The following is a 26796-nucleotide window of genomic DNA, read 5'->3' on the forward strand; positions in this document are numbered from 1 at the left end:
ATGGGAACGATCTGACTACCGTCAATACTGGATCACTCGGCTCGCTGAAATGAAATTTATGGAAGTCAAGGTCCCGAAGAAGAATCACGGACCATAGTAGTTAAGTAACTGAAAGCAGGGTTTTAGAGCTGTTATACTGCTAGAATCAGTAATCTGTTATAGTGGGCATGTCACGTGGGAATCACACTGTAATGAGGAACGCGGACAGGCCGGGTCAAAAAGGAGACAATGACAGCTAATTAAAGTTCCGAAATGTGTCGCGTGAGTCGAACTAGCTGCTTTTGGTAGTCATTGCGCGATCCCTGCCCATCTTGCCATTATCATCCTTGTCAAGTATTACCTACCAAGACGGTAACTTCATAGTTTCTTTAAACGAAGACTGTAACTTTTGCGATTATCGTTATACGTTTTTAAAGGACGCTTCCTCGATCAGGGCCCGCATAGACAAATACTGGAGTTGGCATCGAAATCGTCCTCATACTTTAGTTAAGTACCGATTTGTGACTGTTAAACTGGCTTCTAACAAATGCCCAAGCCGCAAAGGTTATTCAATAGAGTAACAAGGACAGGGTCAAAAGAGGGTTCGCAACCAAACATCAAAGTTAAGCTAGCGTAATTATCTAAGAAAACTCTATCATATGTACGGAAACACAAAGAATGTGCTGGGAATATGTGACAAGAAGTGTTTACGCGTACTTAAGCTGACATGGTCAGCAAAAGACACGCCATTTAGGAGCTCTTGGAGATCAGATCAGCAGCTCTCTCAGCAACGGCATACAGAGTGCTGACAAGATGTCCGCAAACCTGGAAAGGCAGAACTGAGGCGTCAACGACGCGGACATTGGAAGTGCCATAAACCTTCAAGTTGGTGTCAACAACACCGCCCTTCTCACGGGGCATCATTGCAGCAGTGCCGACAGGGTGGAAGTTCGAACGGTAGTTGCTCTTGATGTAATTTGTCCAGCCTTCAATGTCTGCATCCTCGGGAACAACATCCGCGCCAGGGCGGGTCTCAGTCCCGGCGTAAGTAGAGAACGGCGCCGTGCCGTACAGCTTGCGGATGAATTTGGCGATTTCAACCTGACCGAGGAGGTCCCAGTCCAACAGGAAGTAGTTGGGGTTGATGACGGCGTTGGAGGTGGACGTCTCGCCAATGTGGACGCTGCCACGAGCAAAGGGCAGAAGACCCCAGTATTCGCTGCTCCAGCTTCCCGAGGCAGCGTTGACAAGGACCTCAGCGATGGGAATCTGAGACTCGAAAATGAGAGACCACTGCAGTTCGAAGAACTCAAGGAGGTCGGCAACGCGGGTGACGTTGCCGTTAACGGAGGCGACCGTTGCGGCGTAGGCAGGAAGAGCCTCCTTCATCTGAGCGGCGACCTCCTTAACATTATCGAAGACGTGGGCGACGGAGGGGTAGGCGACGGTGGTGATAGTGCCATCGACGGTGGTGTTCTTCATATCGAAGGAGAGGCCGTTGTTCATCTGGTCCTGGAGGTTCTCACCAACAGTGGGGAGGTTGACAACAGTCTCGATGCCATGCTGCTTGAGGACAGTGGGGCTACCGATTCCGGAAAGCTCAAGGAGCAAAGGAGAGACAAGGGAACCGGCGGAGAGGATAACCTCCTTGCGGGCCTTGACAACGCTGCTGGATCCATCGGTAGACACAATCTTGACACCATCGGCGGTGGGGACAGTAGCATTCTTCCAGGTGAGCTTCTGAGCGTTGGTGTTCAGGAGGACCTTGAGGTTGGTACGGTTCTGGTACGGGTAGTAGTAGGCGCGGGCAGCGTCCTCACGGACAGCTTTCTCTTGGTCGACGGTCCTAGGGAAGACGGAGAAACCGACCATGTTTCCGGCGTTGACGTCCTCATTCCAAGGCAGACCGAGGCTCTGGAAAGTGGAGTTCAAGACTGTGGGGATGCTTCCATTGGTTTGACCATAGGTCCAACCGGTCAAAAGGGGACCGTCCTCGCCATGGGCTTCGACTTCGTAGTCCAGGTGGCTGGCAACCTGACGGACCGGTTCGGGGGTCTGGAAGTGTTCACTCTTGAGGTAATAGGGGAAAAGCGCATCCCAGTTCCAACCCTCGTTTCCGAGCTGCTCCCAAGCATCGATCTGAGAAGCTTCGGCACGGGTGTAAGCCATTCCTACCACTTGTCAGCTTTATTCAATTAATCGTCTTTCATCTGACTACTAACCGTTAATGGTGCTAGTTCCTCCCAATGCCTTGGCCGCTCTCATGGTTTGGACCAAGCCACCGCCGTATGTCTGGTTCGTCGTCTTGAAAGCGAAATCGATATCGGTGCCGAAGGCAAGTCCGTATCCGTTGGGGTTGGTGACGTTGACGTTGTCGAAGACCGAACCGCCAGCCTCAATGACCAGAACCGAGATGGCTGGGTTCTCGGACAGGCGGTTTGCAAGAGCAAGACCGCTGGTGCCACCTCCCACAATAACGTAGTCATGGGTGTTGTTAGAGTTGGTGAAGCGGACTGCCGCTGCCGCCGCTCCTGAAAGGAGGGCAGAGGTGGTAAAGAAGCCTCTCATGGCTGCGAAGTGGTAAGAATGCCTGGTGAGTAGAAGAGGATAGCCCACGCGAGCGAATGTAGACACTTTGGTAGAGGGGAGCGTCTTCTAATTTCTCGTGACGTGGGAGGCATCAACGTCTCTTATCTACATCAAGACATCTTAGATCCGAGATAGAAAATTCTACAACAACGCAGTCCAAGGCCTTGAATTCTCTCATCACGTCACCCACCAATACCCATCCAAGTTCCATTTCGATGAACTGGCGTACCGGGGACCGTCCCCGAAAGCGGACTGGAGTGCCTGCTGTCTGCCATTTGTCAACACAATCTGGTCGGGCCAACTTACTCAAGACTCGGTAAAGCGGAGTCCGGTACTATGTACAGCCGCCCATGCCGAATACATTGGGGCTGGGCGGTGCGAAACCTCATTGGCTGTCGTTCAACTTTGTCGGACGGCAAGAGGCCTCTGTGATCGGACCGATCCACCGGCAACCGGCAGGAAAACATGCTTATGAATTATCAGAATGCAACGGGCAGGGATACTGAACCCGCCACTCCGGAAATATCTGCGCAGATCGGCGGGACCTGCAAGGAGTTTCTGCTCAAGTGTAATGCTCCGTTGCTTGGTAAAAAGGTCGAGACCGATGCATGAAGAAGATGCTAGAGCAGGTGGCGGCTGTGAAAACATGGGTTGGGATGCATCTACCGACTCAGGAACCATCGTCCAAGGTCGGAAATAATTTGCAACATGGCATAAAAGCCCGGACCTACGTCATATTAGGTCCCGATGCAACTTTCCGCAACGGCGGCTTTCTCATGTATAGGTATTCACGCTGCTCCACTAGACATTCCAGTATCGATGCAATTTAAACTTCCGTCCCAAGTCAAGTTCATCCCAAGGATCTCGCACCGAAGCTGTCGGCCAGTATCTACTTGATTTTTCTCATTGCGCGGACTTACGGACATAACAAGAGGGTACCGCAATTGTGTGAAACAGCCAGACGCTGGGTCTTCGGAAAGGCTTCCTAAGCAAGCAGGTGATTAAGGGAACTAGAGCTCCATGTTCTTTCATGCTGGAGTCGGCCCGTCAGGCCCCAAAAAGTTTTACGGTGTGGATGGAACTGGGCCCTTGGCTTAGATAGCAAACAATAAGCAGCGCTGCTCCACCAGCGAAGATTTGACTGACCCCTGTAAACAGAGCGCGCGCCTCCTGAATGCCTCCGATTTTTGTTTGCCTGGCAGAACTTTATTTTGCGTGCCACATCATCCGAAGACTGTTTGAACATGCTCTTCTAGCCATGGATGCCGCCGATCAGGATAGCCTGAGGACATTCCAGTCGTCGAACTTTAACAGTGGGCTCTTGGCAGTTTCTGACATGCACGCGCTGCATTGTTGGTTTACATGGCCAACCGGAGCAATATTTTCGGGATAGATTCTTGCGGCGCCAGCATGGACAGTTCACAATCGCCTCCGCTACGCTTCGAAATCTCCTGGTTCATCTTAAATCAAGTTGACGACCTAAGACTAAAGTCAGGTTGACTGCTCTCAGTACGAGGTAGTGTAGAAGATGATGAGTCAAGCCTCGAGATGGGAGCCAGACACAATAGCGTTTGCCGATGAATTATGGTTAAGGGCACAGGTCGGACGATAGAGATGCTGAGACATGCTCCCACACCGTAGTTGGTTTTCATGAGCAAGCCAGCATACAGTCTCCAGTCTTAGGCTCATGCACCAAAGGGAGCTAAGGGTCCTTGTTTGCACATTCGGGTCAGTGATCGATATGAGGCCTTCTTATGAAGGAGGTATGTTTCCTCTTGCTCTTCTTCTTCGTCTTCATTGCGAAAGGATCGTGTGGTGAAATCCTCGATCTGTATTTTAAGAGGTAGAAAAGTGGTTGTCTTGGAAACTATCTACAAGACGAGAAGTCGTCTCTTATATGGGTTGCTGAGTAACACGAGTCTTGTGAGAAGTGGCTGTCTCGACTGAGAATCTAAATTCACGACAAATCGGAAATAGGAGCGTGTGAAAACCAGTGTTTGCAAAACCTTTGGGCGGAACTTGGCGTCGACGTCCAGCTTCAACTCATCGTTGATCTTTCGCCTCGATGGTCCATCGCATGCATAAACCAGGGCGGGTTCCGCCTGAAAATTTGTCTTGAGCGCAACCCTTTGATACGCCTTTGACTATTAGCAATAGTTTGGTCAAAAATAGAACGCGTTGACTTACAGTACAGCAGCTTGCCTAGCTATTCTTTACAGACGTAAGGGTTCTTCCTGAGCACATCCAGCGCAGAGTCGAGGTGTGGACCATCTCCCGTGGGCTCACAATATATTCCTCATTCCTCCTCTTTTGCTTTTGCAACTTCAATGATGAAAGTGAAAGGGGAGATCGTTACGTCAAACTTGTTGTAGATCTTTTTGCCATTGGTCTTGACTTCCCTGCCACCCTTGCCGGCGCCGAACCAACCGTTGTCCCAGCCGTGTTTATGCGCATCCTCACAAAACTCTTCGACCCACACAGATGCCTGCTTCTTTTCGAACCTCAAGGCATCACTGTTGCAATAAACTGTCCATCGAGCAGGTGGCGCCGAAGTCCTTTTGTCAGGAGCCGTTGTGGTCTGTGGGTGTACGGTTAAGGATTTCGGAAAGCACGAGCAAAGGAATTCCTTAAGAAGCCCAACCGGAATGGGAATGCACATTCCAAATTTCCCTTCTCCGCATCTGGTACAGTCTTCGTCCTTCAAGCACTTAGGCTCGGCGGGAATGGGTTCACTGACGGGGAGGTGCTGTAGGTCGACGTCCAGGTTTTTGGTTGGCATTGACAGCGTCCATGTGGTTGAAGAAGTTGTTGTTTGCGAGTTAGTAGATGTCCGGGGTGGCAGCTCGCAGACATCTGAATCCGAGCCATCTCTTCGTGCGACTCCGTCGCAGTTCGGCCAATCCCAAGTAAGTTTGATTTCCCAAACCTCCTGTCCTCGACTTTTCAGCCATTCCCATTTGCGCTGGAGTAGTAGGTACTCGGGGTTTGCTCCATCAAAGTTCCTGGCTGTAGCGATGTCTTTGAAACTCAATTCAATATTGTCCTTGAAAAGATGCACTTGGCGCAAGACAACTTGTTTTACCCCCTGACTTTTGGCTTCATCGTCGATGTACTTGTCCATGAAAGTCTTGAAAAGGGGGGCGAAGAACCCCCCAGCCTTCGTGAAAGGCTTCACGTTCGGGTACGCTACTGCTAACCTTCGATCTAGCTTTCGCCTGCAATCATAATTAACGTTCATTACTCGGTACTTCGACTTCGCGAATCGTTTCTCGAAGCTGGGATAGCCATACAGCTCACCGTAAACCCTCCTGTTTGTCAGCTATGCCATCTGTATAGCTTCTGGCAAATTAACCAAACTCACCCCCATTTGAATGCTGTAGAGCAAGTCGATCTTTTTCCTAAGGTTTCCAATCGCCTTGTCAAATAGGCCTTTGACATTCAGCTTCTTCATATTCTAAGCTGTGTTTTTGAAAGGTTCGACGGCAAAAATAAGTCCCTAGATTAGTCTATCAGTTTTCGCACATGGTTTGCCCTCTGAAAGGGGCGTAGAGATGATTGTCGACTAAGAGTCCTAAATCAACAATACCGATATGGTCTCCTCACTTACCTTTGCTCCGGAGTTGAGAGCTTGCGTAACTCCCATAAAATCCACGTTGGTCTGTGATGGCAATGCTGCGAAGGCATCTTGAAGCAGATTCCGATCTCCCATGCTGTCAGTGGGGGCGTTGAACAGGTAGCGTTTGAAGTCGTTGCAAGTCATTGTGTCGGCGTGTTCATCTTCAAAAGTCTCAAGCGGCTTTGCACCCTCTTTGATCAGCGTGTCCAAGAATTCCCGCAGCCAGCTCTTTTCCCATACATGGTCCAACGATGACCGGCCGGTTTTGCCACTAATATCCAGCCCCTGGCCGCCGTACTTCTCATACATATAATTTGAGTCCACCTTGACTATCGTAGGGCTGCAAGCTGGAGCTGGAACCGTTGTTGTGCTGTACCATCTCGGCTTGGCAAGATTCGACTGTTTCCTATGATCATCTATATCTGGAAAGCCAGCGTTCTCACACTCGAGGAATGTGGGACCAGGCATATACCTTGGGATCTTCAGCTCTTGTCCTTGTGGCAAGCGGTGCGGATGTCACAACCTCCAATGTTGTTGATCAGTTTGGAATTCTCAGTGAAATAACATGGATGCTTTTTGCCATTTATGGGCACTGTTACTCGTCCGGCGATTGAAAGTTGTCGTCGTTGGAAAGCCGCCTCGTCAGCCTCGTCATCGGATATCGAAGCATAAGTGTCTGGATTTTCGATGAGGTCCCAGCTTGGGCAGACGATTGGACAAGATTTGTCCCCAGTGTCACGTCTTTCCAAGCTTGTTCCAGTCTTTGTTGGGCAGGGTAGTTTTATCGTTGTTGCTGTCGTACCAGTGACACTGCATCCCGTGGTTGTTCTATGGCATGCAGTTGTGAAGCAGGTGATGGTGGAAGATTGTCCGACAGTTGTGGGGCTACATGTCGCTATACAGTCGCTGGCCGTCTGAGTGACTGTACAGACCGGAGATGATGTCGTCGAAACGGCTGTCTTGGATGGTGCATCTTGAGAGCTGGAGGGGTTGCTGTGATTGCTCCTTTCTCCGTCATTGTTATCGTCCGCGTTTTCTTCTGTGACAGGACCAGGGCAGTTTGTCTCGAGGAAAAGTAACTTGATGCATGGGGAAGAGAAATATGGCAGGTTTGGTAGACCGGGGATCTTGAAGGAGACGTTCGGAATAGAGGGGAAGTTCCAAAGGATAATGCCCCCGCCGTCAAAGCCACCGCATCCAGGGCACCCTACCAGAACCGGAACGACGGTTTGACTACCATCAGACGCCGTGGTTGTGATCCAGGCGTTCGCTGTCCACTCAGTGAGTGACAAAGTCTGAACAGAAAACCCCGGTGGCATCGTGGTTACTGTGATGTGGGTAGGGAGTTGGTTGTCTGTGGAGGGAGGGTAATCGGTGGGTTTCCAGAAGAGTCAGCCCGAGAGCCTGACCTAATGGTTCTATCTACAACTGTTGAAGGATCATCGTGACAGGTGGAAGAAGTGTAACGTGGGTTGTACTCGGCGTTGTCTGAGTACCTGATATGGCAATGGTGGAAGCTGCACTGATTGACGACTTTACATCTGAGGGAATGAGAGGAGTGGTGTTGGAGGTCTCGAGAACGGGGGTTTTCGGGAGGCTAGTTTTAGGACTAATCGCCGGCCTTAGAACAGTTCGAGATAGGTTTCTGGATGGCATGGAGATCGGATATGTCGCTGGAAATGACATGCTTGTGCCGACTGAAGAGTCTGTAGCAGCTAGGTCAGGTAAGTTTAGGCCGGGATTGTACTCTGAAAACTTTCCCACAACTAGAAATCGTTTTGGCGTCTGCCGTACCTTCCACGATAGGTTTGGAACATAACACATTCCTTATCAAGCCGCAAGCGTGGAGACAAACTGTGAGGCCAAGGATTCTCAGTTATTTGTGATTCGGGTGCTGTCCGAATAGAACATACTAAAGAAGAATGTTAAGGAAAAAACGAGGGACAGTTGTTTAATGGAGTAGACTGGCAAATGAAGCAGATGAGTTCCACCACGATGGATTTCCTAGAAGCGTTCCCTTTCCCTGAGAGCTCCTAGTGAACTTATCTATCGTAGTCCTTGACCACCATTTACACCCTAATTAGGACCATTACCTGCTCTCTGTCCTTCGCCTCCCCCAGGACCAATACGTAGAAGCTCAAGCATGATCATCACCAAAAATCGCCCCCATAGTGTTGGTTCTCATTGGGGTTTGGGGGTTTCGTTCGCTGTCATTATCCTGTGATAAATTGTCAAGTGGTTCATGGCCCAACCAAACTATGAAGGTGAGGACTACCCTAGCCCCCAGAAGCAAGTCTAGAGATTTGAAGCCTGCATAATTGTGAGGCAGGCTTCGCTCATAGCCAATGGTGTAGGAAACCGTATATAATTGGGTTAGGTGTTCCATAACATAAATGATACCCTAGGCTAACACATTACCATTGGAAAGGGGCCTCATATGCATTCCAATCTCCCAAGGCTGCAAGTGCTATGCTTGTTTTGGGGGCGTTCTGGTTTGTACCAGAGATCTGAAGCGGCTTCTAAGCAGCTGCTACCTGACGGTACATATGTGGGCATTGCTGTGTTCCAACATGCAGCTTGGGGGCACGAGCTGTGTTTGGCTCTCACTTTACGCCCCCAGCCCCTTCCCTGGGCTTGCCCTGTCCGGGCTGACTCCAACTAGGGGGCCATTTTAGACGCCTTCGGTGTTCAGTCGGTCTGTCTCTCTGGAAAGAAGAGCCCACGAATCATATCCACGCCCATGTGGAGAAAGTTGCTGGCTGTGCCTCTTCGAAGATTCCAACAACCCAGAGGATAATCACTACTTCGTCCTTGTTATGGTTTGACTTATGACTCACAGCTTGCTACTTCAACTAGCTGAAGTTTAAGTTGCACCCGGGGTGACGGCAGAGGTTTCGCGACGAGTTACACGTCGATTTTTCTCAGCCAGACTTTGACATTACGCAGCCATCATTCAAGTCGCAAAATGGACCAATTGAGGCCGTTGCTTTCCGCCTGCACATCTGTGCCGCACACTCATACGAATCTTCTCTCCAGGTCGGAGTCATGAGGAACTACAATGACTACACATGCCAGATTTGTGGAATGGAGGTTACAAGCAACAACATGAGTTCTGGGCTGCTTGAAGACCTCAGAGATGGTGGCGGGGAGTACCCAGCAACCATTAGAAACGATGAGGATCTAAAAGAACTGTCGAGGTGGCTTCTAGATGCGCGCTTACTCTGCGACCCAGACGATGAGTTCGGCCAGCTTGTCCCCTCTTTCCAGTATGATTATATGAACGAACCGTTCGTGTTTGGAACGGAAGAGGTTCCAGAAGCAGACGTGGTCCGGAAACATCGAACAAAGTCCCAAGCTTCCGATATCGAGATACACTTTCCCGAGACTGTTGAGGGCCCCAAGTTCATTAGAATCGATCCCGACGGCAGCAAGTTCAGAGTCGAAATGGACTATAACAACTCTACTGACTCTGACGACCGGGTACATGCTGTTGTTCACTCCGTTTGCCTGGAATTAGCTGGAAAGGTCTTTGAGTCTTCTCGTGTCGCCCACGTTCGAGATATGCGTGGTCTGTTCCTGGCCCTGCGTTGGAGACAAGGTATCTGTTACAAGTCTGGAGGTTTGTGGGACTGTCAGCCGCAAGTCAACTATATGCTCGCGAATCACGGCTATTATGTGCCCCAATGCGACTGCATTTACGACGGCATGGATTGGTCTGGACCTTACACGTCTCCGAGAGCTAACCTGTTCCATGTAAGGCTCAGCCGTCATGACATCTTTTTATGAGTACTGACGATAGTAGTCTCTGGGCAGCAATCCATTGGAGGTTGAAGATTTAACAAACTCTCTGCTGAGAAACCTTCAGCCATGCCGATCTCAAGTGGCACTCACAGCCGAGGCAGACAAGCTCGCTAAGAACCTGGCTAGGATGCCGACAGAGATCATGGAGACTATTTTCGAATATATGGGACGAGATTTACCTCGACTCTCTTCGCGCCTGGTCTCGCAGAAGATCTGGAAGGAACATCTCAAAGCAGCTTGTCGAGGGGTCGGGCTTCTCCCGTGGCTGTGGGATATTAATACCGCTCTTGTCGATGCCAAAGACGCTGAACTTTGCCCAGGAGGGCCTGGCTTCGAGTGGGACTGGGAGTTGCTGGCCCGTCAGCTCAGCCGTGGAGTCGACTACGGGGTTCGTCCAGACTGTCCCAAAGACGTGTATCCCTATCCCGCGTGGTTCGATTCGCCGCTGACCTGGCACATGGTCTGCACTGGATCCCATACGGACCTCGCACATGTTCCTGCTGGGCTGCACAACCGCCGCCGCATCTGGCAGCTTCTCGAGGAGATGTTTGTGGGCGATGCTATACCCTGGCCAGCACGACAACATTGCTGGTGGAGAAGGAAAAATCATGTTCGAGAAAAGTGCATGCCACTTTGGTGGGACAAGTCTGGAAATGTCCTTCCGTCCCCCATATGGATTCCATCGATCTATCTCACTTGGTATGCCGACCCGGAAAGTCACCCTGAAGCGATTTTCCTTAGGAGGCTCGGAGGAGAGGTCTACGCATTTAAAGGCAAGTCTCGGCTGCAGTATTGGCAAGAAGATGCCAAGGAGAACAGTGATTGCGCATTGACTGTGGATGAAGCGGGGGAAGTTAAGCCACGGCCAGCGACGGTAGAAGAAATCTACGCGGTTTTGCGGCCGCTGGGATATCCAGTATAAGACGCATGTATTGGCGGTATTAGTTAGCATCTCACTTTCTTTAAAGACACAATCATCGAGGCACAAATAACGACCGGATTTCTTGAAGCCAGCCGTACGGTTTTATACAATCCTTGTGACAGCTGACCAGTTACTGTTTGCAGTGGTGTCATTCTACAATAACATTTTTCATTAGAAATTAGCCGATGTCGATGTTACAAGCCCACAAACCCAACGCCCAGACTCTTGAGTCCAGCAAGTCAGCAACCGAGTTATCATCCTTCATGTTGTATGAGTCGGTTCCTCGACGCACTTGCTTCGGCCAGTTTCTGAAGTAAGCCCTCTTGATAGGCGAGAGGTAATTATTTCATGATTGATGAATGTCGATGGTGTCTGGACCTGTGCTACAAACCCTTGTAAATTCCATTCCTCTCAGTCCCTTTGTGCGAAGTTCGAGTCGACCTCCAATCCGTTCCCCTCACAAGAACCACAGCCTGAGCGCTTACTGTCTCGGCGTAACCCTCGCAGCCAGCTTGTCAAACTCCCCCTTCTCCATCGTCGTCCCCTGCCCCTTGGACTTGCCGGTCAAGTGGACGAGGTATCCTCCCACGGCCAGCCCCACGGCCCCAATCGCCGCCAACGTCGGCCTGTCCGCAGTCAGCACAGTCGCAGAAAAATGCAGTGGAAGCAATGTTGTCTCAAACATGGCCTGGGAACGCCTTCAGGTTCCAACTCACCAGCTCTGCGAGGGTCCGCTGCTCGACGGCACGGGTTCCTGTCCGCCCGGACCGCCGAGGTCGCCGTCTCCAGGCTTCTGCGTGATCCACCTCACCTGTTGCACCGCGAGAGGCGCGGTGGCTCTGGGGAGGGGGCGCGCCAGGGCGACGCGGCGGATGGCGAGAGATCTCGGGGAAGCCATCTGATTTGGATGTGTGTGTCGTGGTTGTATGAACCCTTCAGGCGCAGGTGTGGCAGAGACTCGGACTGGTTCTAAGGTCGGCGCGAGATTCTGTCACTCGTTTATATTCTCCAAAATGAAGTCTTGTGGAATTGGTTCTGTATCGACAATCCAAGTAGCAGCATTGGACGAGGTTGAGGTTGAGGTGAGGTCGGACCTTGATTGGTGGTGACGACACCAAGACGATCCGAGGCTCTGGGGACTGCGTCATAGGTGCATCACCGACCACAGCTGCGCTCCCTTTCCTGCCCCCGGTCCAAGGAGTTCCCCAAAAATGTCACTGCTGTTGCCATTTCTCCAATCAACTGACAGTGCTTGTTAGGAGAACTGCCAAAAAGTTCTGCGCAATGTTCTAGAAGCCTGCGAGGCTGCCTTTGCCCGATTTCAAAGCCCGAGGAACAGCTCAAGCCGAGGCACCTCACCTCACATCACTTATCGAGATCCTCGAGGTGTGCATCGCAAGCGCCGAGACATGTCAACTTTTGCATCTACTCTCTGCTCTCCTGGTGTTTACCTGTTGACATAACCAGATACCGTCGATGGTAGACCGGAGTTTGAACCGGCCCAGCCTCGCGTGAGCAGACAACGGCTGACGGTGTAAGTCCAAGCCCCCAGAACAAGACGGGGGCGCCGCATACCTCGTCCTGCAAGTCACAACAGCAACACATGCCCAAGAGACGCGCAGACTGACGACCGCACCGCCTCTGTCTATGAACCCGCATTGAATGGAAAAGTCCCAATCGCCCATAACGGGAACAGGCTCGACCGAGCTTATCCGACCCATGGTCGTATTCCCGAGTCTTCGCCCGCAGGGATATCGGCCCCGGCCGAGGCCGGCGCTTACCAAACACGAACCTCGGAGATGACATGGCTCGTAAATCGAACCAGACCTCGAACGAGCGACGTTTATGAATAAACAAATGAAATGAATAAAAGGAACAAACCGCATGAGACGACCCTCATATAACGAGTCCTTTGCATGCACTTACTATAGGTTAAATGTGCCAGAGGGTTATTGCTCGGCGTGTGGGGGTCACATCTCGCCCCTACCTCTGCACCTGCCCCTGAGCCCCACCGAGTGCAGCAACGGCATCGCATCGCGCTCAAGGCTCACCGGTTCCCACGACTCCTTTGCTCATTCTCGACAAACGCAGGCCAACCAATCTCTTTGTGGAGTGAGCCAGTAGAGCAATGAATTCCTTGTCCGCTATATTATAACTGAGAGGCGCTGTTCCGTTCCGTCTATCCCTTGGTATCAAAGTACGCCCCTGTTGCGTGTTGTTCCTGAAATGCAAATGCAAATGCCCGAATCCGCAATGCCCCTATTCTATTACCATGCCATGATGCGTGAGAATAGCAGAAAACAAAGAACCAAGCAAGAATTTAAGAGAAAGAAAAAAAAGACCAAATTTCCCCCGTGATTCTTAGCGTCGCCCATGTCCCGCATCAAGATCGCTTTTCGTTTTCTCAGCGTCCTGCAGATTGTTGTTGTTGCATGCATCCTCACCCCGTGTCTTTGTCTCCTGTCCTGTAGTCACGAGACAGCACACCAGAGCCACCGGCGTCACTGACGACCATACGGGTCAATCTCGTAGAGGTAGCCATAACAGTAGGTATCCCTCTTCGGAACCCCCGCCCACCTCCTCCCCACAATCATCAGCGCTGTAACGGGCGTCTTCCGGACGGGCGGTAGCGGGAAGGAGTCCTACTCTAGCGCCGCCGGAGACGCCGTCCAGTACTTCGTCTTTGGCACGACGCGCACCTCGGGCGGCGTCCAGGCCTCGACGTCCGCGTCCCCGTTGGGGGTCCTGCGCGTGCAGTCCTGTGCGATGGCTTCGAGCACCCAGGTCTTGATCTCCCACAGTGCGCGGCGCTTCTGCGTCTGCTCGCGGTGCTTGCTGCTCGACTCGCCCAGTGGCGGCTCGTGGTAGATCTTGAAGTTGACAAGGAGGGTCAGAGTCCTGAGGCGCGGGAACTGGCGCACGAAGCGCACACCGGTGTGGCAATGGTTCTGGACCCAGCAGGGGCGCAGGCCCCATTCCATGGCGAGATGCTGGAGGTTGGAGAAGTTGACGGCGTCCGGCATGATTGCTTGTTGCGGTGCTGAAGGGCTTGTCAGTTTGCGTGGTCAATGAACAGAGGGGAGATGGGGCTGAGACTCACCTCGGTAGATCATCAGCGTATCGTCGCTGTAGTTCATGTACACGCCCTTCCCCTGCTCCTTGTGCTCACGGGAGAGATGTAGTAGGTGAAACTGGCCGACTCGAGAGCCGCGGCGGTCATCGGCGTCGTACAGAAGCTCGGCGCGGGACTCGCGACACACTTGCAGGAGAGAGGGCACATGACGGCGTAGGCCATACTCCATGGTCGTGTTGTTCATGATGCGCACGACGACGGTGGGTTTGGGAGCCGCAAGGCGCCATATCCTGGTGCGGAGCTCCGGTGGCAGCGAGGAAAAATAGTGGAATACTGGTGAGAGCGTACAGTCGGTGAGATCCAGGGAAGCCAGTTCCGCATGGAGGGGATCGTGGTCTGATTCTGATAGAGGAGGCATGGTAGTGATGTGCAAATTGAGGTTATCTTCTTGCCAGACGGCGGTCGATTGTGTTGTATAGTGGCAGAAGACTGCGTCAAGTTCGTGGAATAAATGCCAAAAGAGATTAAAGAAAGCCAGTGGTTGGTATTGTACCGAGAAGAACAACAGGCGAGCAGAGGTGGGCAAAATAGATGGAGGATTCAAGAGGGGAGGGAGAAGAGGCAGCGGTGGTATCACTCTTTCCCTTCTTATCAGAGCCGAAAAAGGCAATCAATTGAGACGAGGGCGATGGTGCAGGAAGGAGCCGAGCAGGGGCAGAAAGGGGCAGGGGAAGCGACGACGCGGGTTGATCTAAAACAACTGGGCAGGTGGACGTGAATCCCCAGATGCAATCAAGTGCAGGCGCAGTGAAGGCAGAGATACCGTGAAGTGAAATACATGTAAGAGTGGCCCGATGGCTCGAGCAAAGGGATAGAAATTTCTCAATTGAGATCTGGGCGAATATAAAACGGAACAGCAAGCACAAACCAATCCTCAGAACAAGACGTAACCTAACGAATGAGTCAAGGACGACGGGGTTGCTCGCCTCCCCTACGTAGTCCAGCGCCAGGCTAGACCAGATCGATGCCAAAAAACGGGAAGAGAAAAAAAAAAACGTGCAAGAATGAGGCAATGAAAATTTGTCGGGTTGGGACCATGTCGTCGTCGACCCGTCGCGGCGCTGACCGCTGAATCGCTGCATGTGCACCTTGGACAGGTCGAGTAAAAAAATAAAAGAAAAATAAGAAAAATAAGCGCTGCAGAGACACCGGAATACTTCCGTCTTGGACCGTCAGGCTCTGCAGCTTGGGAACAGCTCAAGGCCGCCCGGCGGTCAATGCAGCGGCGCCATTGGAAACGTTGGATGCCGCTACTGGCTTGATCTCGAACCCGTTTGCGCTGGTCCGCTGGGTCCCTCCCTGGCGCCTTTACTACTAGTTAAAAACACATGCAGAGTCCATTGGATGGTAAAAATCTCGTTCGACCGCCCAAGCACGTCCGACGGCCTTGCACTCTTCGATTATTGGAAACGTACAAATGGCTCGCTTGCGTTATCGAATCGATCAGGACGGGGGGAAAGGGGGACCGTCGAGGTCGCGTGTTGTGTCAGCTGTTTCTGAGCCGAGCCGCTGTATAGAGACATAGAGATCACACAGACAATCATGCCAGAAGGCCTCGGATCCGCCCGTTGCCAATTATGTGGAACCTTGAGACATCATCGCACGCTCTGCCGTCCCTTTCTTGCCGGGTCTGGTCTTGGGCCGGTCGCACAACGTCTGACGTCGAACATCCCCATTCTGTTCTTCATGGCCCTGCTGTTGCCTCTTGGGATGCCGCCAGAGACCTGCATACGTAGAACCCGCATCCGCGGGTCCACACCTGCTCGGCTCGGCTCATTCTTCCTCGCACCCTTGGTTCGTTCATGTGGGTGGGGGGGGGCCTTCTATCCGTCTTGTTTCTGACGTGCATCCAGGCATTGTCACTGTCTTGGTAGGAAGCGGGCCAAACCTCGTCTGAGGGCTCCGCTGAGCATCGTCAACACCCGCAAGCGAGGCACCAGAACTCTCACCAGTCACACCATAACGTGCCAAGCGGAGGGAAAACGTGCTACTTGGTATTCATCTCTATCCTATTTTGATCTTGCGGCACCAATCCCGCCCCCGCGCCACCTGCCAATTGCACAGCTGCACCTCCATGAAAATGCCCAGGAATCCGGCGATGCAGACGCCAGCGCTGTCGCTGACGCTCGTCGCGCTGAGGCTGAACTCCCTGTCCTCGCTCGGCACCGTCTCCATAATCTCCGCAAACGTGTTGACGTAAACGGCGCCGCCCAGCAGCCCCTCCCAGAAGATGACGATGAAGACAATGTACACCGACGGGATGAAGTCGAGCATGGCGTGCGCCGTCAGCAGCATGAGGTTCCCCACCTGGAGCAGCGACGGCAGGTACAGATGGTGGATGCGGAAGAATGGCGTCGACGACCGCGAGATGAAGACCCCCAGCTGGTACAGGAACCCGTACATCGGGTAGAACTCGCGGAACTCCTTGAACGGCGACGACCCCAGCGGGAACAGCAGCGTCGGCGCCACCCCCTGGTTGATTGTATACTCGGCGATGTACACCAGCAGCAGCGGCAGCATGTACGGGACGAAGAGCGCCCTCGCCCTCTTGATGTTGCGCTTGAAGCTGTGCTCGTCCGGGTGATGCACCGAGTACGCCGTCGACGTGGTCGACGGGCCCGGCGCGAGCAGCGCCGAGGAGGCGGCGTTCTGTGGCAGCTCCGTGATGTCGTCCTCTTCCAGGTCTCGCTCCGGCACCGTCGTGTATTCCTTGCTTCCCGCGCGCAGCGGGCCCATGGGCAGCACGACGAAGAAGCTGACGAACATGATGGACGGCAGGCACGCCGAAAAGAGCAGGCTGTTGCGCACACTGAATCCCCACCAGTCCGTCAGCACGACGTACAGCCCGGCGCCGACCAGCCCCGCCGCCCCCGTGCCGCTGCCCCAGCCCGCGAGACTTATGGGCCCATAGTAGTGCGTCAGCCCGAGGAAGCTGAGCTCGCCGAGGCCAGAGCTGAGACTGGCGATGACGACGCCGACCATCTTCACAGCGACGGACTTGCTGGGAGGCGTGAGGGCGACGAGGAGCATGCCAGAGCACGAGAGGCCGATGAGCACCATCACGCGGAGGGAGTAGGGTACACGGTGGATGTAGTAGGGGGCGATGAGCTTCGTGAAGAAGGAAGGGAGGACGTCGGCGAGGAGAACGACGCCTTTCGGGACCGACGAGCCGACGAGGTCCTGGGCGGCGGAGAGGATGATCACGTAGAGAACGTTGTTGATGAGGCCTGGTGCGGGTCACGTTAGTACATGGCTCGAACACCGGCGGAAAGAGGCGCAAGGCGTACCGAGCAGCCAAAAGGCCACGACGACCTGCGTATCAGCATGTCGAAAGAGCGCGGAGAGGCGGGCGCGGTACAGCGCCCACGACGATGACGGCGATCCAGGCATGGGGAGGAAACCGGAGGACGAAGGCGATCGGCCGGTCATAGTCCACTGCAGCGCGGTTCTCGACTCCGGGAGGAAGAAGGCATCGAGGAGACAAGTGCGGACAGATGCGTCTTATCTCGTCACGGCGAGTAGAGTTGTTTGGTGGTTTAGGTTTGGGGCGTGGCCCGTCCGTCTGATGGTTTCGGGGTGTCGGACATCGGTCACAAGATAACCGTGTCTCAGTGGAGCGATAAGCCCTGGGTTGCCGCTGGGCCAATGGGCCGATGAGATAAGCCGACGGCATTGGCGCCGACCCGCAGAAGCTTCCGCGCTGGGAGCCCCTGTTCAGACCACGCGACTTTGGACCGTGCTGTGACGTCGTCGCGTAAAGTGGTCGTTTACGTAGTAGATGGTGAGACCAGTTCCCGAGTCAGCGTCGATCAGTCACCGTTGAATTGTAGAAACTGCAACCCTGCAACGCTAGAGGGCAATGCTACATTTTCTTTTCTGTTAAATAGCCTCAGGGCAAGGTGGAAATCGGGTATCTCCTGTCGCGTGTATCACCACGGATGTATAAGCCAACAGCACCGTCCACACCAGTCTCTGCTCTATGCCACGATGCTTCTCGCCCAACCAATGTCAACGCCAACTCCCTGTTGTCAATTGTGCACCGCATTCAAGTCATTTTTTGCATTACCACTCATCCTCATCCCCATCACAAACCCGGCCCCTCCCACGCGTCTCTGTTCAGCTTCATCAGGTAAGACTGCTTGTGGGGGAACGCAACCTCTCGCTCCTTGGCAAAGCCGGCTTTTTGCAAATGCTCAAGGAATCTGTGGCTGCCCTGTTAGCATGTCGTTCATCAGTGAGTTGTCCGGGGAACTGGTCACCTCGCGTTGTCTATCCGTGGCTCCAAGCAAACGTGCATCGTACGGTAGTCATCCGTAAGACACCAGTGCACTAGGCTGGACAGCCACGCCGGCACGCGGCCGCGGGCCCACTCTTCACCAACAAAGACGTGGATGCCGCGGTCGTAGTCCCCGGCGTCGCTGCCCAGCTTTTGGCCGAGTATGTCCTCCTTGACCCAGTAAATCTCGAAGTACCCAAACGGCACCCCGTCCCACATACCAATGACCGGGAAAGAGTGCTTCAAGCTAAGAACTTTGCTCAAAAAGTCCGGCGTATAGTCTCCCCAAAACTTTTGGACGCGCGGGTTCGACATCCATGACTGTAGGAGAGCCGTATCGGAGAGCGTCGTGAGATGGCTGTTCTCGGCGGGCTTCGGGCCAACGGGGCCGAGGTAAGGAACTGCTTCCGGTGCAAGAGACGCGACCCGGAAGGACAGATACTGTCCCACGCTTGGCACGAACCGGGAGTAGAAGACTTCGCCCATCCGACCTGGCTTCCGGCGTATGGGATGCCGGACGCCGTTCGTAACGGTATACATCAACGGTGCCGGCGGGTAGTACGTCGGGAGATGGGAGCTTGAGTAGAATGGGCCGATTGGGAAGTTTGGAGTGGTGACCATGGACATCGGCGGTGGCCCTCCCGGCACGTCGATATCGACACGACTCCCTGTTGACTGGTGCGGGGAGTGGATGGGCGTGGGATGCTTCGAATGGATTGACTCGGTACGAGCTGGTGAAGTCGGGCGGCTGCCAGCCGGAGACTCGGGATAGGATGATGCGGTACTTGTGCGCTGCAGTGTAAACAAGAACAGCCGTCCCGGTATCTGCCAGAACATACGACGCGAAACAAACATCTGCGACCATTCTTCGCCATTGTCCTCAAGGTTTGTTCCAACTGCAGAGTCCAGCGAAGCAATCAAACCCATGCGTTCTAGCTTCGGTATCAGATTCCTGCCGCGCAACACACCATCACGCCTGATGTTGATGCGCCACTCGCCCTTCGGTCGTGCTTCCTCGGGTGTGAATCTGGATGCGTCGGTCGTAAGGTAGGGTGACGGCTGGGGCTGGTGGAAATACCAGTAGAGCGTGACCCAGAGCATCATGGCGATCTGGCGGGTTGGGCTAGCGGCGGGCTTGAATTCGGCGCTCGAGGGTTGCGATATCGACGATATGAAGAGGTTGTCGTTCTGTAGGGTAGGCTGCTTGAAGCTGTGTACGTGACGCCGGCGCGCCTGGGCGCGCTCCTCCTCGCTCTGGTCGCCATCGACATGGTTGAACTCGGCTTCGTTATCCTCGGTGTTGAGAACAATAGTCCAACCGATGGGGAAGGGGTTCTTATGCGTGTTCAGCTCGTGCGACTTGAAGAAGAGGCCTGCGAAGACAGGTGTGACTGTAAACTTTTGCCCGTCCGGCAGGTGGATAATTTGCGGAGGCATCGCTGTGGATCTGCCGCAGCGGCCTCTAGCCCAATCTCTAACTGCTGGTGAAGGGGGGGGGGGGATAGGAGGGTACCAAGGGCACGAGGTGGTAGGGCAAGAGACGAGACGGATAGGAGGTAATGTCCAATCCGGGTATGGTTCGCGACTGCTCGGGGGTAAGGCCTGGAAGACGAGGATAGCGGGGTAGACCAGCTCTCTCAGAGTGATATCGAGCAGTCCGTCTTAAGTACCTGGGCGTTGGACGACGTCGAGATGCGCCTCGGGTCGATGCAGAGGTCTCGTCGGATCTGGGGACAGCTTCTAGAGCCCCTTCTGGAACGAACAAGCAGCCATTCAGTGACGCGCCATATGCGAGGTAGCGAGATTCTGACAAACAGGGACCTGTTGGTTGGGTGGTGGCATTGATGATGCGTTAACCAAGTGGGGTGAAGCTCTCCCGTTGGCGTTGGCGGCGGGGTGGTAGTGGGCGTGCACATGGGCCAGAGCTCCCTTCCCTTGCTGGGAACATGGCTTGTGGGTGGCAGCGGTTGAAAGCGGAGCTTGCCGGTGAAGCCGACCCGGCCCACATCGGTGCATGTCACCGGCACACACCGAGCCTTGGCCGCGGCCATCTAGGCTAGGTATTAGTGACTAGTGAATTTCAACCTGGATGAATCTCTCCTAAAACACCCGCCGATCTGGTTTCCCGCGGTTCGCCCTCTAGTCATGTCACTTCCACAGCGACCTTGTCTCCTGATCCTCTTCAGATTGCGGTTTGGGAATTGGGCACGCGACAGTCTAAGATCGTATGTTGTGTAGGTCTGGGTCAATCGCAGAATCATGACGTTAAAATTGAACGCTCTTTCGCTATGTTTCCTCCAGGGTATGCGCGTTTCTATGATGCCCAGAACGTAGGGAGTATGATGTACAAATTACCGCGCTAAGAGACAGACGCAACGATGCGCTATGATGCCTTCTTGCTCTCACCGCTTTCTTCCGACTGCTTGGACGCCTTCTTGTCGTCCTTGCGCTTGTGTTGTACGCGTTCATCCTCGTCGGCTTCATCCTCTTCGTCGTGTCTGCGTCTTGAGCCCTTCTTCTCTTTGTCGAGCACTTCCTGGACCTCTTCGCCGCCGAGGTCCCTGGTCTCGTCCCAGTCGACGTCGTACTCGGTCGCCACGAACCTAATCTCGCGGCGCAGCGAGTTGGCTTCGTGAACAAGTGCCTCCCACCCCGCAGGATCGAATCCTCGCTCCTGATACAGCGCCTGCTGCCGTTTGGAGACGGTAATGTTCAGCGCCGCCTTGTAGCTGAGATCCTTGCTGATGTACAGGAACCAGAGATAACCACCCATGATGGTGGTCAGTCCGGCGAGGTACGTCACCGGCTCGACGAGGTCCCAGCCAAAGTCGGTGTGGAAGGTGACATAATACACCACTCCCCACCAGCCGGACAGCAGGGCAAACCCACCCTGTGCGAGACGATGAGCTCCACGATGCGCAAGGTAGTCGCATTCTTGTTTGATTTTGGCCAACTCCTCAACACGGCGAGACATCCTGCGTAGCCGGATGCGCATATAGTATGTTCTGTCATTGAAACTCGGCACCGCGACGCGCAGCTCCTGGTTGTACCCTTCGATTCCGATCGAGAACTCCCGTCCGCGAGCGGCGTCCCTGATGAAGTCGCCAACCTCGGTGCTGCTGCTCCATCGCACCCAATTCGTGTCGTCACGGTCCTTCTTGGGGCCCTCGTGGCCGAGGCCAGAGTATGAGGCTACGTTGCCCTCCTGCTCCTGCGATGCTCGCTTGTCTGGCTTGGCCTCCTGGTGGTCCGCCTCTGCTCGGAAGTATATCTTCGGAATCCGTTCTCGGCGACCATCATCAATGGGTGGGATTTCGGCTTGAAGCAGCCGTTCGAGGTAGGATAGCGGCTGTTGAGGGTGGACAAGAAGAGCAAGGGGTGCAATCTCGTCCCTTTCGTCATTTTTCTTGGGTGTCTGTGTGATCCGTGATTGCTCTGCGTGAAAAGGTAGCGGCAGGATGAGCTTCAACAACCGCGTCGGTGTCGTGAGTAGCCGTCCTGAAGCAAAGTAAGTACCAGGTTCAAGCGGATGCGCTTGGGCTTTCCACAGCGCAGGAGAGTCGTACCTCGTGTCTTGTCACCGTTGGTAGGATCTTTGGACGATTCTCGCTGCTCGACCTCGTCACCAGCACGGTGCCATGGCCTCTCCTCTTGTTTCCTCAGGGCGATCAGCTCGTCCCGCTCGAACTTCTCCTTTTCCTCCTCCTTGTACATGTCATGTTGGCTCGCCTTCTTGGCCTTGGCATCATCGATATCGTCCCGCAGATTTGCAGAGAGACGGAACGTGCGTCCTGTCCCCGGGGCCTGGGTGCCAATGCCGAGTCCGGCTGGGCGGAAAGCTTGACGCAGAGGACCATGCTTGGGGCTGAAGCTGGTAGGCAATTGCAGGCATACGCGACGGAACGCGTAGCTCATTTCGAGATTGATTGCTGCAGCTGGGTCGTATGGTTGTTTCAGGATTTCGTCGAGTCAGACGGACATTTCCAGTATCTGAGAAATAGTTATTAAGAACCGCAGCAAGGCTTCACGAAATCAAGTAGGCATTGGCATCGTTGCCAGCCGAGAGCTTCTGACAGTAGCACTTCGTCCCTATGACGTCGACGGAGTAGCTGTCACGTGCTGTGGCTGAGCTCCAAACCTCCGCTGGAGCTGCAGCTCCAGCTCCAGACTTGGCAAGTTTTAGTGCAGCTCAGCTCCAAATGCTCCATCCCCACCCCAGTCTCGCCTCCAAGCTTGGTCTCCTATCGTCATACCCAATCTCCACGGGAGCTAGCTTCGGTTCATCAATGTTGTGCCACGCAGGCGCTCCAACAATCCAGGTTTTCGAACATGAACCTGTGGCGACCAGCTGAAAGTGGCTCCCGCCGAGTCTGTTGCGTCTGAGCAGTCACCTGTGCTTGTTTACTGGACATCATCGATGGAATCATCGATGGATAATGCAGCACAGCATCATTCCGCCAACCCGGGGGCTGCAGTGCCTTGGAACTTCAATTCTGATGGATTCGAACGCATGCTTATTGTCTGTCCACCTTTATTACAGCAAGAAGATGAGTTTCTCTACAAAACTCTTTAGCTAATATACCGCCACTTCACATTTTCCCACCCTTCTCGCCTCCGGACTCGAACCCCGTATCCCGCGCCATTGTCCGCAGGCTTCACAACGGCACCTGTCATTGAGCAGGTTGCTGGTATAGGAACGCTGTGCGTCTCCTTCATGTTTTCGTCCAGGGGCGAAACATCGAATCCTGCCAGCAACGACGCTACGAACCCCAAATTCTCTGCAAATGCAAAGTTACGCCCCGGACACAGGTGCCTCCCACCGCCAAACGCAATGAACGAGGCTCTCTTCATCTTTTCCGATTCCGCGTTCTCCTTGCCGCTCTTCACCACAAACCTGTCCGGCACAAAACTCGCGCTATCCGGGCCCCAGGACTGCTCCAAGCGATGGGTGACCTGCGCCGACATTTGCACGTTGCACCCCTTCTTCAAGAGATACGTCCGCCCCTTGCCATCTGAAATGGTTGTGTCTTCCATCACCCTCCGGTTGCCCATGCCCTGGTTTGACATTCGGATGGCTTCGCGGTAGCAGCTGACGAGCAGCGGGCACCGTTCGTCGACCGTCCCGATGTCAATAGTGACTTCGCCGTTGCCGCTGCGCTGGGCCACTGGCAACACCTCGTCTCTCAAGCGGGCCACTAGCTCAGGTTGACTGAATACGTATGCCATGAACCAGAACAAGGTAGGGATCGTGTTGGATGTCGCGACATGGAGCAGGGCAAGCTCAAAAATACCAACCTGTTCGCCAGATATACCATGGTTCCGCAGGGCCGCGGCGCGGTTCTTGACGATTTGGGACGCATCCTCGTGGTAATCTCTGTCGTTGCCGTAATAATCGGACAAGGCCGCTTGGAGCCGTTGTCTCGCGTTGTAGCATCTTCTCGCTGTGATGGACGGCGCAACTCCGAGCATCAAAATTGGCAGATCTGCTTCGAAGATCCTACAGCATGTATGAGGCTACGTTCCAAAAGGCGCCGTGTTGAGGAATACTTACCATGTATCCTCCATCAAGCTGGCATCCTTTCTCAATGGATTGTTGGGGCCGTAGAGGGCCTCAGCCGTAGCCATCGTCATCAAGTCTCTCACCCACACAAAGAAGTTGGTCGCCTCGAACGCTGCAGAGCCCTTGCAAACATTGTCTAGCGCGTTAGACACGTAGGCAAGCGCGTTGGCGTTCATCCGGTGTAGGTTGTCCGCGGTCATGGATTTGTGGATGCCATCGAAGAATTCAGGCACCAGAGTGCTTTCCTGGATAATCTTGAGGGTCGCGTTATTGAAACCGAGTTCCCTCTGTGCGAATTCCACAGCGAACGGCTCGAAAGACAAGTCCCGGTTTCGGTAGACTGATTGAATCAGCACCGGGTCCCAGATGCCGTAGACCTTGCCATTTAATATCGGCAGAGTAGCAGCTGCCATCTTGCGGTTTCTGCGGTGATGTCAGCGCTTCTGCAGATTAGCTAGATGCCGAGAAGGCAGACTTACTCTAAGGTCTTGAAGTAGCTGCTCTGGTGCCGGATCATCCCAATTAGGTGTCCGATAACCGGAATCCGAGGCTTCATCGACGGTGGTTCGCGTGCGTCCATCTCGGGCGAAGAGAATTTATGAACCAGTATCGCGATACCCATCAGTACCGCCACGGTGACATACGAAGACGTCGATTCTTGTATGTCCCCAACGAGAAAGGCCAAGAAGCTCCCGGCTTTTGCGGTGTCATTGCCCGCCATGATTCCGATTCCCTCCCTCAATTGGAGCAGGCTAGTCTTGATCTAATGTGAGCGCCAAGCGGTTCCTGGAAGCAGTCGAGAGATCTAAGGTCGGTCTTGAGGATGAGAACGATAGGAAATCCTACTGATGCCAAATGGTGAAGGGCGTTGTTCGTCACATATACCACCCATCTGTCCGTAACCGCCAGTTGTGCCATCCACACGGGCCTGGTAACCAGATTGCTACTCTTCTGTAGGTGGCGCCTGTAAGAATTTAGTGCTGACCCTCCTGTTTCTAAGGCCCGAAGGATCGGAACTGAGTGGTCTAGGTATGACTACCGCACCCAACCTAGGCATGCTCAAGTACCTTATCCCCTCGCAAGCTTTCATCGATGTTTCTATTGGTTAGAAGAGGTGGATTTCTCGGTAACTAACTTCGCTCGGTATGCACGCTGCGAGTTTGGCGTGCCTTTTGTTTGCAGGGATCACCGAGCAGCCAAGTCAGCGCTAGAGCTTTAAGTTGTTGCCTGAAGGGGCGGAGTTGAGAAATGCCTGCCGCAGCCCCAAAGATTATCGATGTTCATAAACTATCCGGCTGTTTTGTTAGCTGACGGGAAGCCGGAGCTTCACATTCAGATATTCCTAGTGCCACGAACACATTTAACAATGTCTCTACTGTGCTACTTCGCTATAACTGGAACCTTGGCCCCAGAAGTGGCCAGTCATTCTCAAGTCCTGTTGGATCTGATAAACACCACAAAACATCGGCAGCTTTCCTAACAGGGCACAAGGGTACGCCACCAGGCTCTGCTCGTGCATCATTGGTTGTAGCTTTCGCAAGCTCTGGCGAAGCAGAATCTTGACGTCCTGAATGCACCCAGACAACATCAGAAAACCCCCACGAAGTCCGAGGTAGCCAATCACTGTCGTGCCGACATGACAGGGCGATGAGATGCTTTGGGCCAATGGAAACCGCCACATATGTAAGGCACAACAGGGGTATTTCTGATGTCAGCAGCGTATGGCGCTCTAATAGATCAACCACGCTGACGCTGATGTGCCATCAACAACATAAGGAACGGATGCAACGAAGAATGTTCATGTCGCACACGAGCTGGATGTGATACTATACAAATAGCAAAGGCGAAATTCTGGGACAGGCTGGACTGGTGGTAAGACTTGTGATGTAGTTGACGGGGACAAAGTACTTCAAGCCCACAGTACGACACATGCTTGTACCAGAAAGGGCGATTATCAACTTGTACTCTTCACCGCAACAAATTGAGCAGAAATTTCTGCTTTCGACCTCCTATCAATCCAAAGCATCAATTCGGGTACAGCAAGTAGTTTTAATGGTGCCACACGCTGACGACAAATCTTGAAAACGACAACAACGTATTCACGGCTATGACGAGTAGTGGTAGACCGACGCTTGTCACAAGCTGCCTTAAAGCGTCCCTAGGTCATACTGGTCAGACTCTTAGTGAAACAGCCGATTTTTCTGGTGATGTCGTTGAAAATCCATACGCAACCTTGGAGTTGAAGTGGCGCGCGTTGTACACGATCTCAGTGCAGCATTTCACACACATCTCTCTGGACTTGTAGTTATAGCAAGACGTTGCGGATGAATCTGAGTTCAGTTGAGAAATCATTTTTCTGTATGGCATATGACTCCAACAGATAGTTACTCAAGGAATCTGAATGGTGGAGATGGAAATCTTGATGGAGGAACAGAGGCTAAGATTCGGTAACGAATTGCCCACTAAGGACAGTTCTGCGAATAGGACAATGGGGTAGGACAATGGGGTAACAAACATGTGGTCCTGGTTGTGAACGACAATACCGATATGAAAGCGACCAAAAAATCAAGCCCGTCAAAACTTTAAGACTTAGCTGATTAGCTGATTCGGCCACTGGTAGGGACGGCTCAAACCCAAGTGAATTGCAATACCCTTGACCGAATCGCCGACTCACTACCTGGCAACGGAACTCAGGTATGCGACTTTGCTGTACCTCCGGAAAACCTGTCGTTTGTCTTGTCCGGAACATAATCTTTCGCAAAGGCGTACCACATGCCGGGTGGATCAAGAAGAACGGAACAGCAACCACTAGTTTCATGTCACCACCTGACTACTGCCAGTATCCCATGCTGTGCTGGTCTTTATTGTATTTGGTTTAAGGCATGACACTGCTGCTGCTGGCTACATTGGCTCCATACTA

At 53.4% G+C, this 26796-nt stretch overlaps 9 protein-coding genes across 9 annotated transcripts; 1 reads left to right on the top strand and 8 right to left on the bottom strand.

Moving 5' to 3' along the window:
• Positions 1 to 729: 729 nt before the first annotated feature.
• ColSpa_10983 (glucose oxidase) lies at positions 730 to 2547 on the bottom strand (the record flags this gene model as incomplete). Its single annotated transcript, XM_049277195.1, has 2 exons — positions 730 to 2150; positions 2202 to 2547. 2 exons carry the CDS (start codon positions 2545 to 2547, stop codon positions 730 to 732), a joined length of 1767 nt encoding a protein of 588 aa, XP_049133152.1.
• Positions 2548 to 5795: 3248 nt separating this feature from the next.
• ColSpa_10984 (uncharacterized protein) lies at positions 5796 to 6328 on the bottom strand (the record flags this gene model as incomplete). The annotated part of the gene is made up of 3 exons (XM_049277196.1): positions 5796 to 5843; positions 5930 to 6022; positions 6176 to 6328. 3 exons carry the CDS (start codon positions 6326 to 6328, stop codon positions 5796 to 5798), a joined length of 294 nt encoding a protein of 97 aa, XP_049133153.1.
• Positions 6329 to 9289: 2961 nt separating this feature from the next.
• On the top strand, positions 9290 to 10907 carry ColSpa_10985 (uncharacterized protein; the record flags this gene model as incomplete). The annotated part of the gene is made up of 2 exons (XM_049277197.1): positions 9290 to 9937; positions 10050 to 10907. The coding sequence occupies 2 exons, from the start codon at positions 9290 to 9292 to the stop codon at positions 10905 to 10907; spliced, it is 1506 nt and encodes a 501-aa protein (XP_049133154.1).
• A 481-nt stretch (positions 10908 to 11388) lies between these two features.
• Positions 11389 to 11805, bottom strand: ColSpa_10986 (uncharacterized protein; the record flags this gene model as incomplete). Its single annotated transcript, XM_049277198.1, has 2 exons — positions 11389 to 11533; positions 11624 to 11805. 2 exons carry the CDS (start codon positions 11803 to 11805, stop codon positions 11389 to 11391), a joined length of 327 nt encoding a protein of 108 aa, XP_049133155.1.
• Positions 11806 to 13549: 1744 nt separating this feature from the next.
• On the bottom strand, positions 13550 to 14398 carry ColSpa_10987 (uncharacterized protein; the record flags this gene model as incomplete). Its single annotated transcript, XM_049277199.1, has 2 exons — positions 13550 to 13947; positions 14008 to 14398. The coding sequence occupies 2 exons, from the start codon at positions 14396 to 14398 to the stop codon at positions 13550 to 13552; spliced, it is 789 nt and encodes a 262-aa protein (XP_049133156.1).
• A 1646-nt stretch (positions 14399 to 16044) lies between these two features.
• Positions 16045 to 17430, bottom strand: ColSpa_10988 (protein BTN1; the record flags this gene model as incomplete). The annotated part of the gene is made up of 2 exons (XM_049277200.1): positions 16045 to 17267; positions 17328 to 17430. 2 exons carry the CDS (start codon positions 17428 to 17430, stop codon positions 16045 to 16047), a joined length of 1326 nt encoding a protein of 441 aa, XP_049133157.1.
• A 694-nt stretch (positions 17431 to 18124) lies between these two features.
• On the bottom strand, positions 18125 to 19753 carry ColSpa_10989 (acyltransferase sidL; the record flags this gene model as incomplete). The annotated part of the gene is made up of 2 exons (XM_049277201.1): positions 18125 to 18253; positions 18332 to 19753. 2 exons carry the CDS (start codon positions 19751 to 19753, stop codon positions 18125 to 18127), a joined length of 1551 nt encoding a protein of 516 aa, XP_049133158.1.
• Positions 19754 to 20699: 946 nt separating this feature from the next.
• ColSpa_10990 (calcium uniporter protein 6, mitochondrial) lies at positions 20700 to 22231 on the bottom strand (the record flags this gene model as incomplete). The annotated part of the gene is made up of 2 exons (XM_049277202.1): positions 20700 to 21814; positions 21883 to 22231. 2 exons carry the CDS (start codon positions 22229 to 22231, stop codon positions 20700 to 20702), a joined length of 1464 nt encoding a protein of 487 aa, XP_049133159.1.
• Positions 22232 to 22885: 654 nt separating this feature from the next.
• ColSpa_10991 (25-hydroxycholesterol 7-alpha-hydroxylase) lies at positions 22886 to 24597 on the bottom strand (the record flags this gene model as incomplete). The annotated part of the gene is made up of 3 exons (XM_049277203.1): positions 22886 to 23813; positions 23868 to 24299; positions 24356 to 24597. The coding sequence occupies 3 exons, from the start codon at positions 24595 to 24597 to the stop codon at positions 22886 to 22888; spliced, it is 1602 nt and encodes a 533-aa protein (XP_049133160.1).
• Positions 24598 to 26796: the final 2199 nt, after the last annotated feature.

This window comes from Colletotrichum spaethianum (genome assembly GCF_022836535.1).
Source record: "Colletotrichum spaethianum MAFF 239500 DNA, contig41, whole genome shotgun sequence".
In the NCBI taxonomy this organism is placed as follows: Eukaryota; Fungi; Ascomycota; class Sordariomycetes; order Glomerellales; family Glomerellaceae; genus Colletotrichum; species Colletotrichum spaethianum.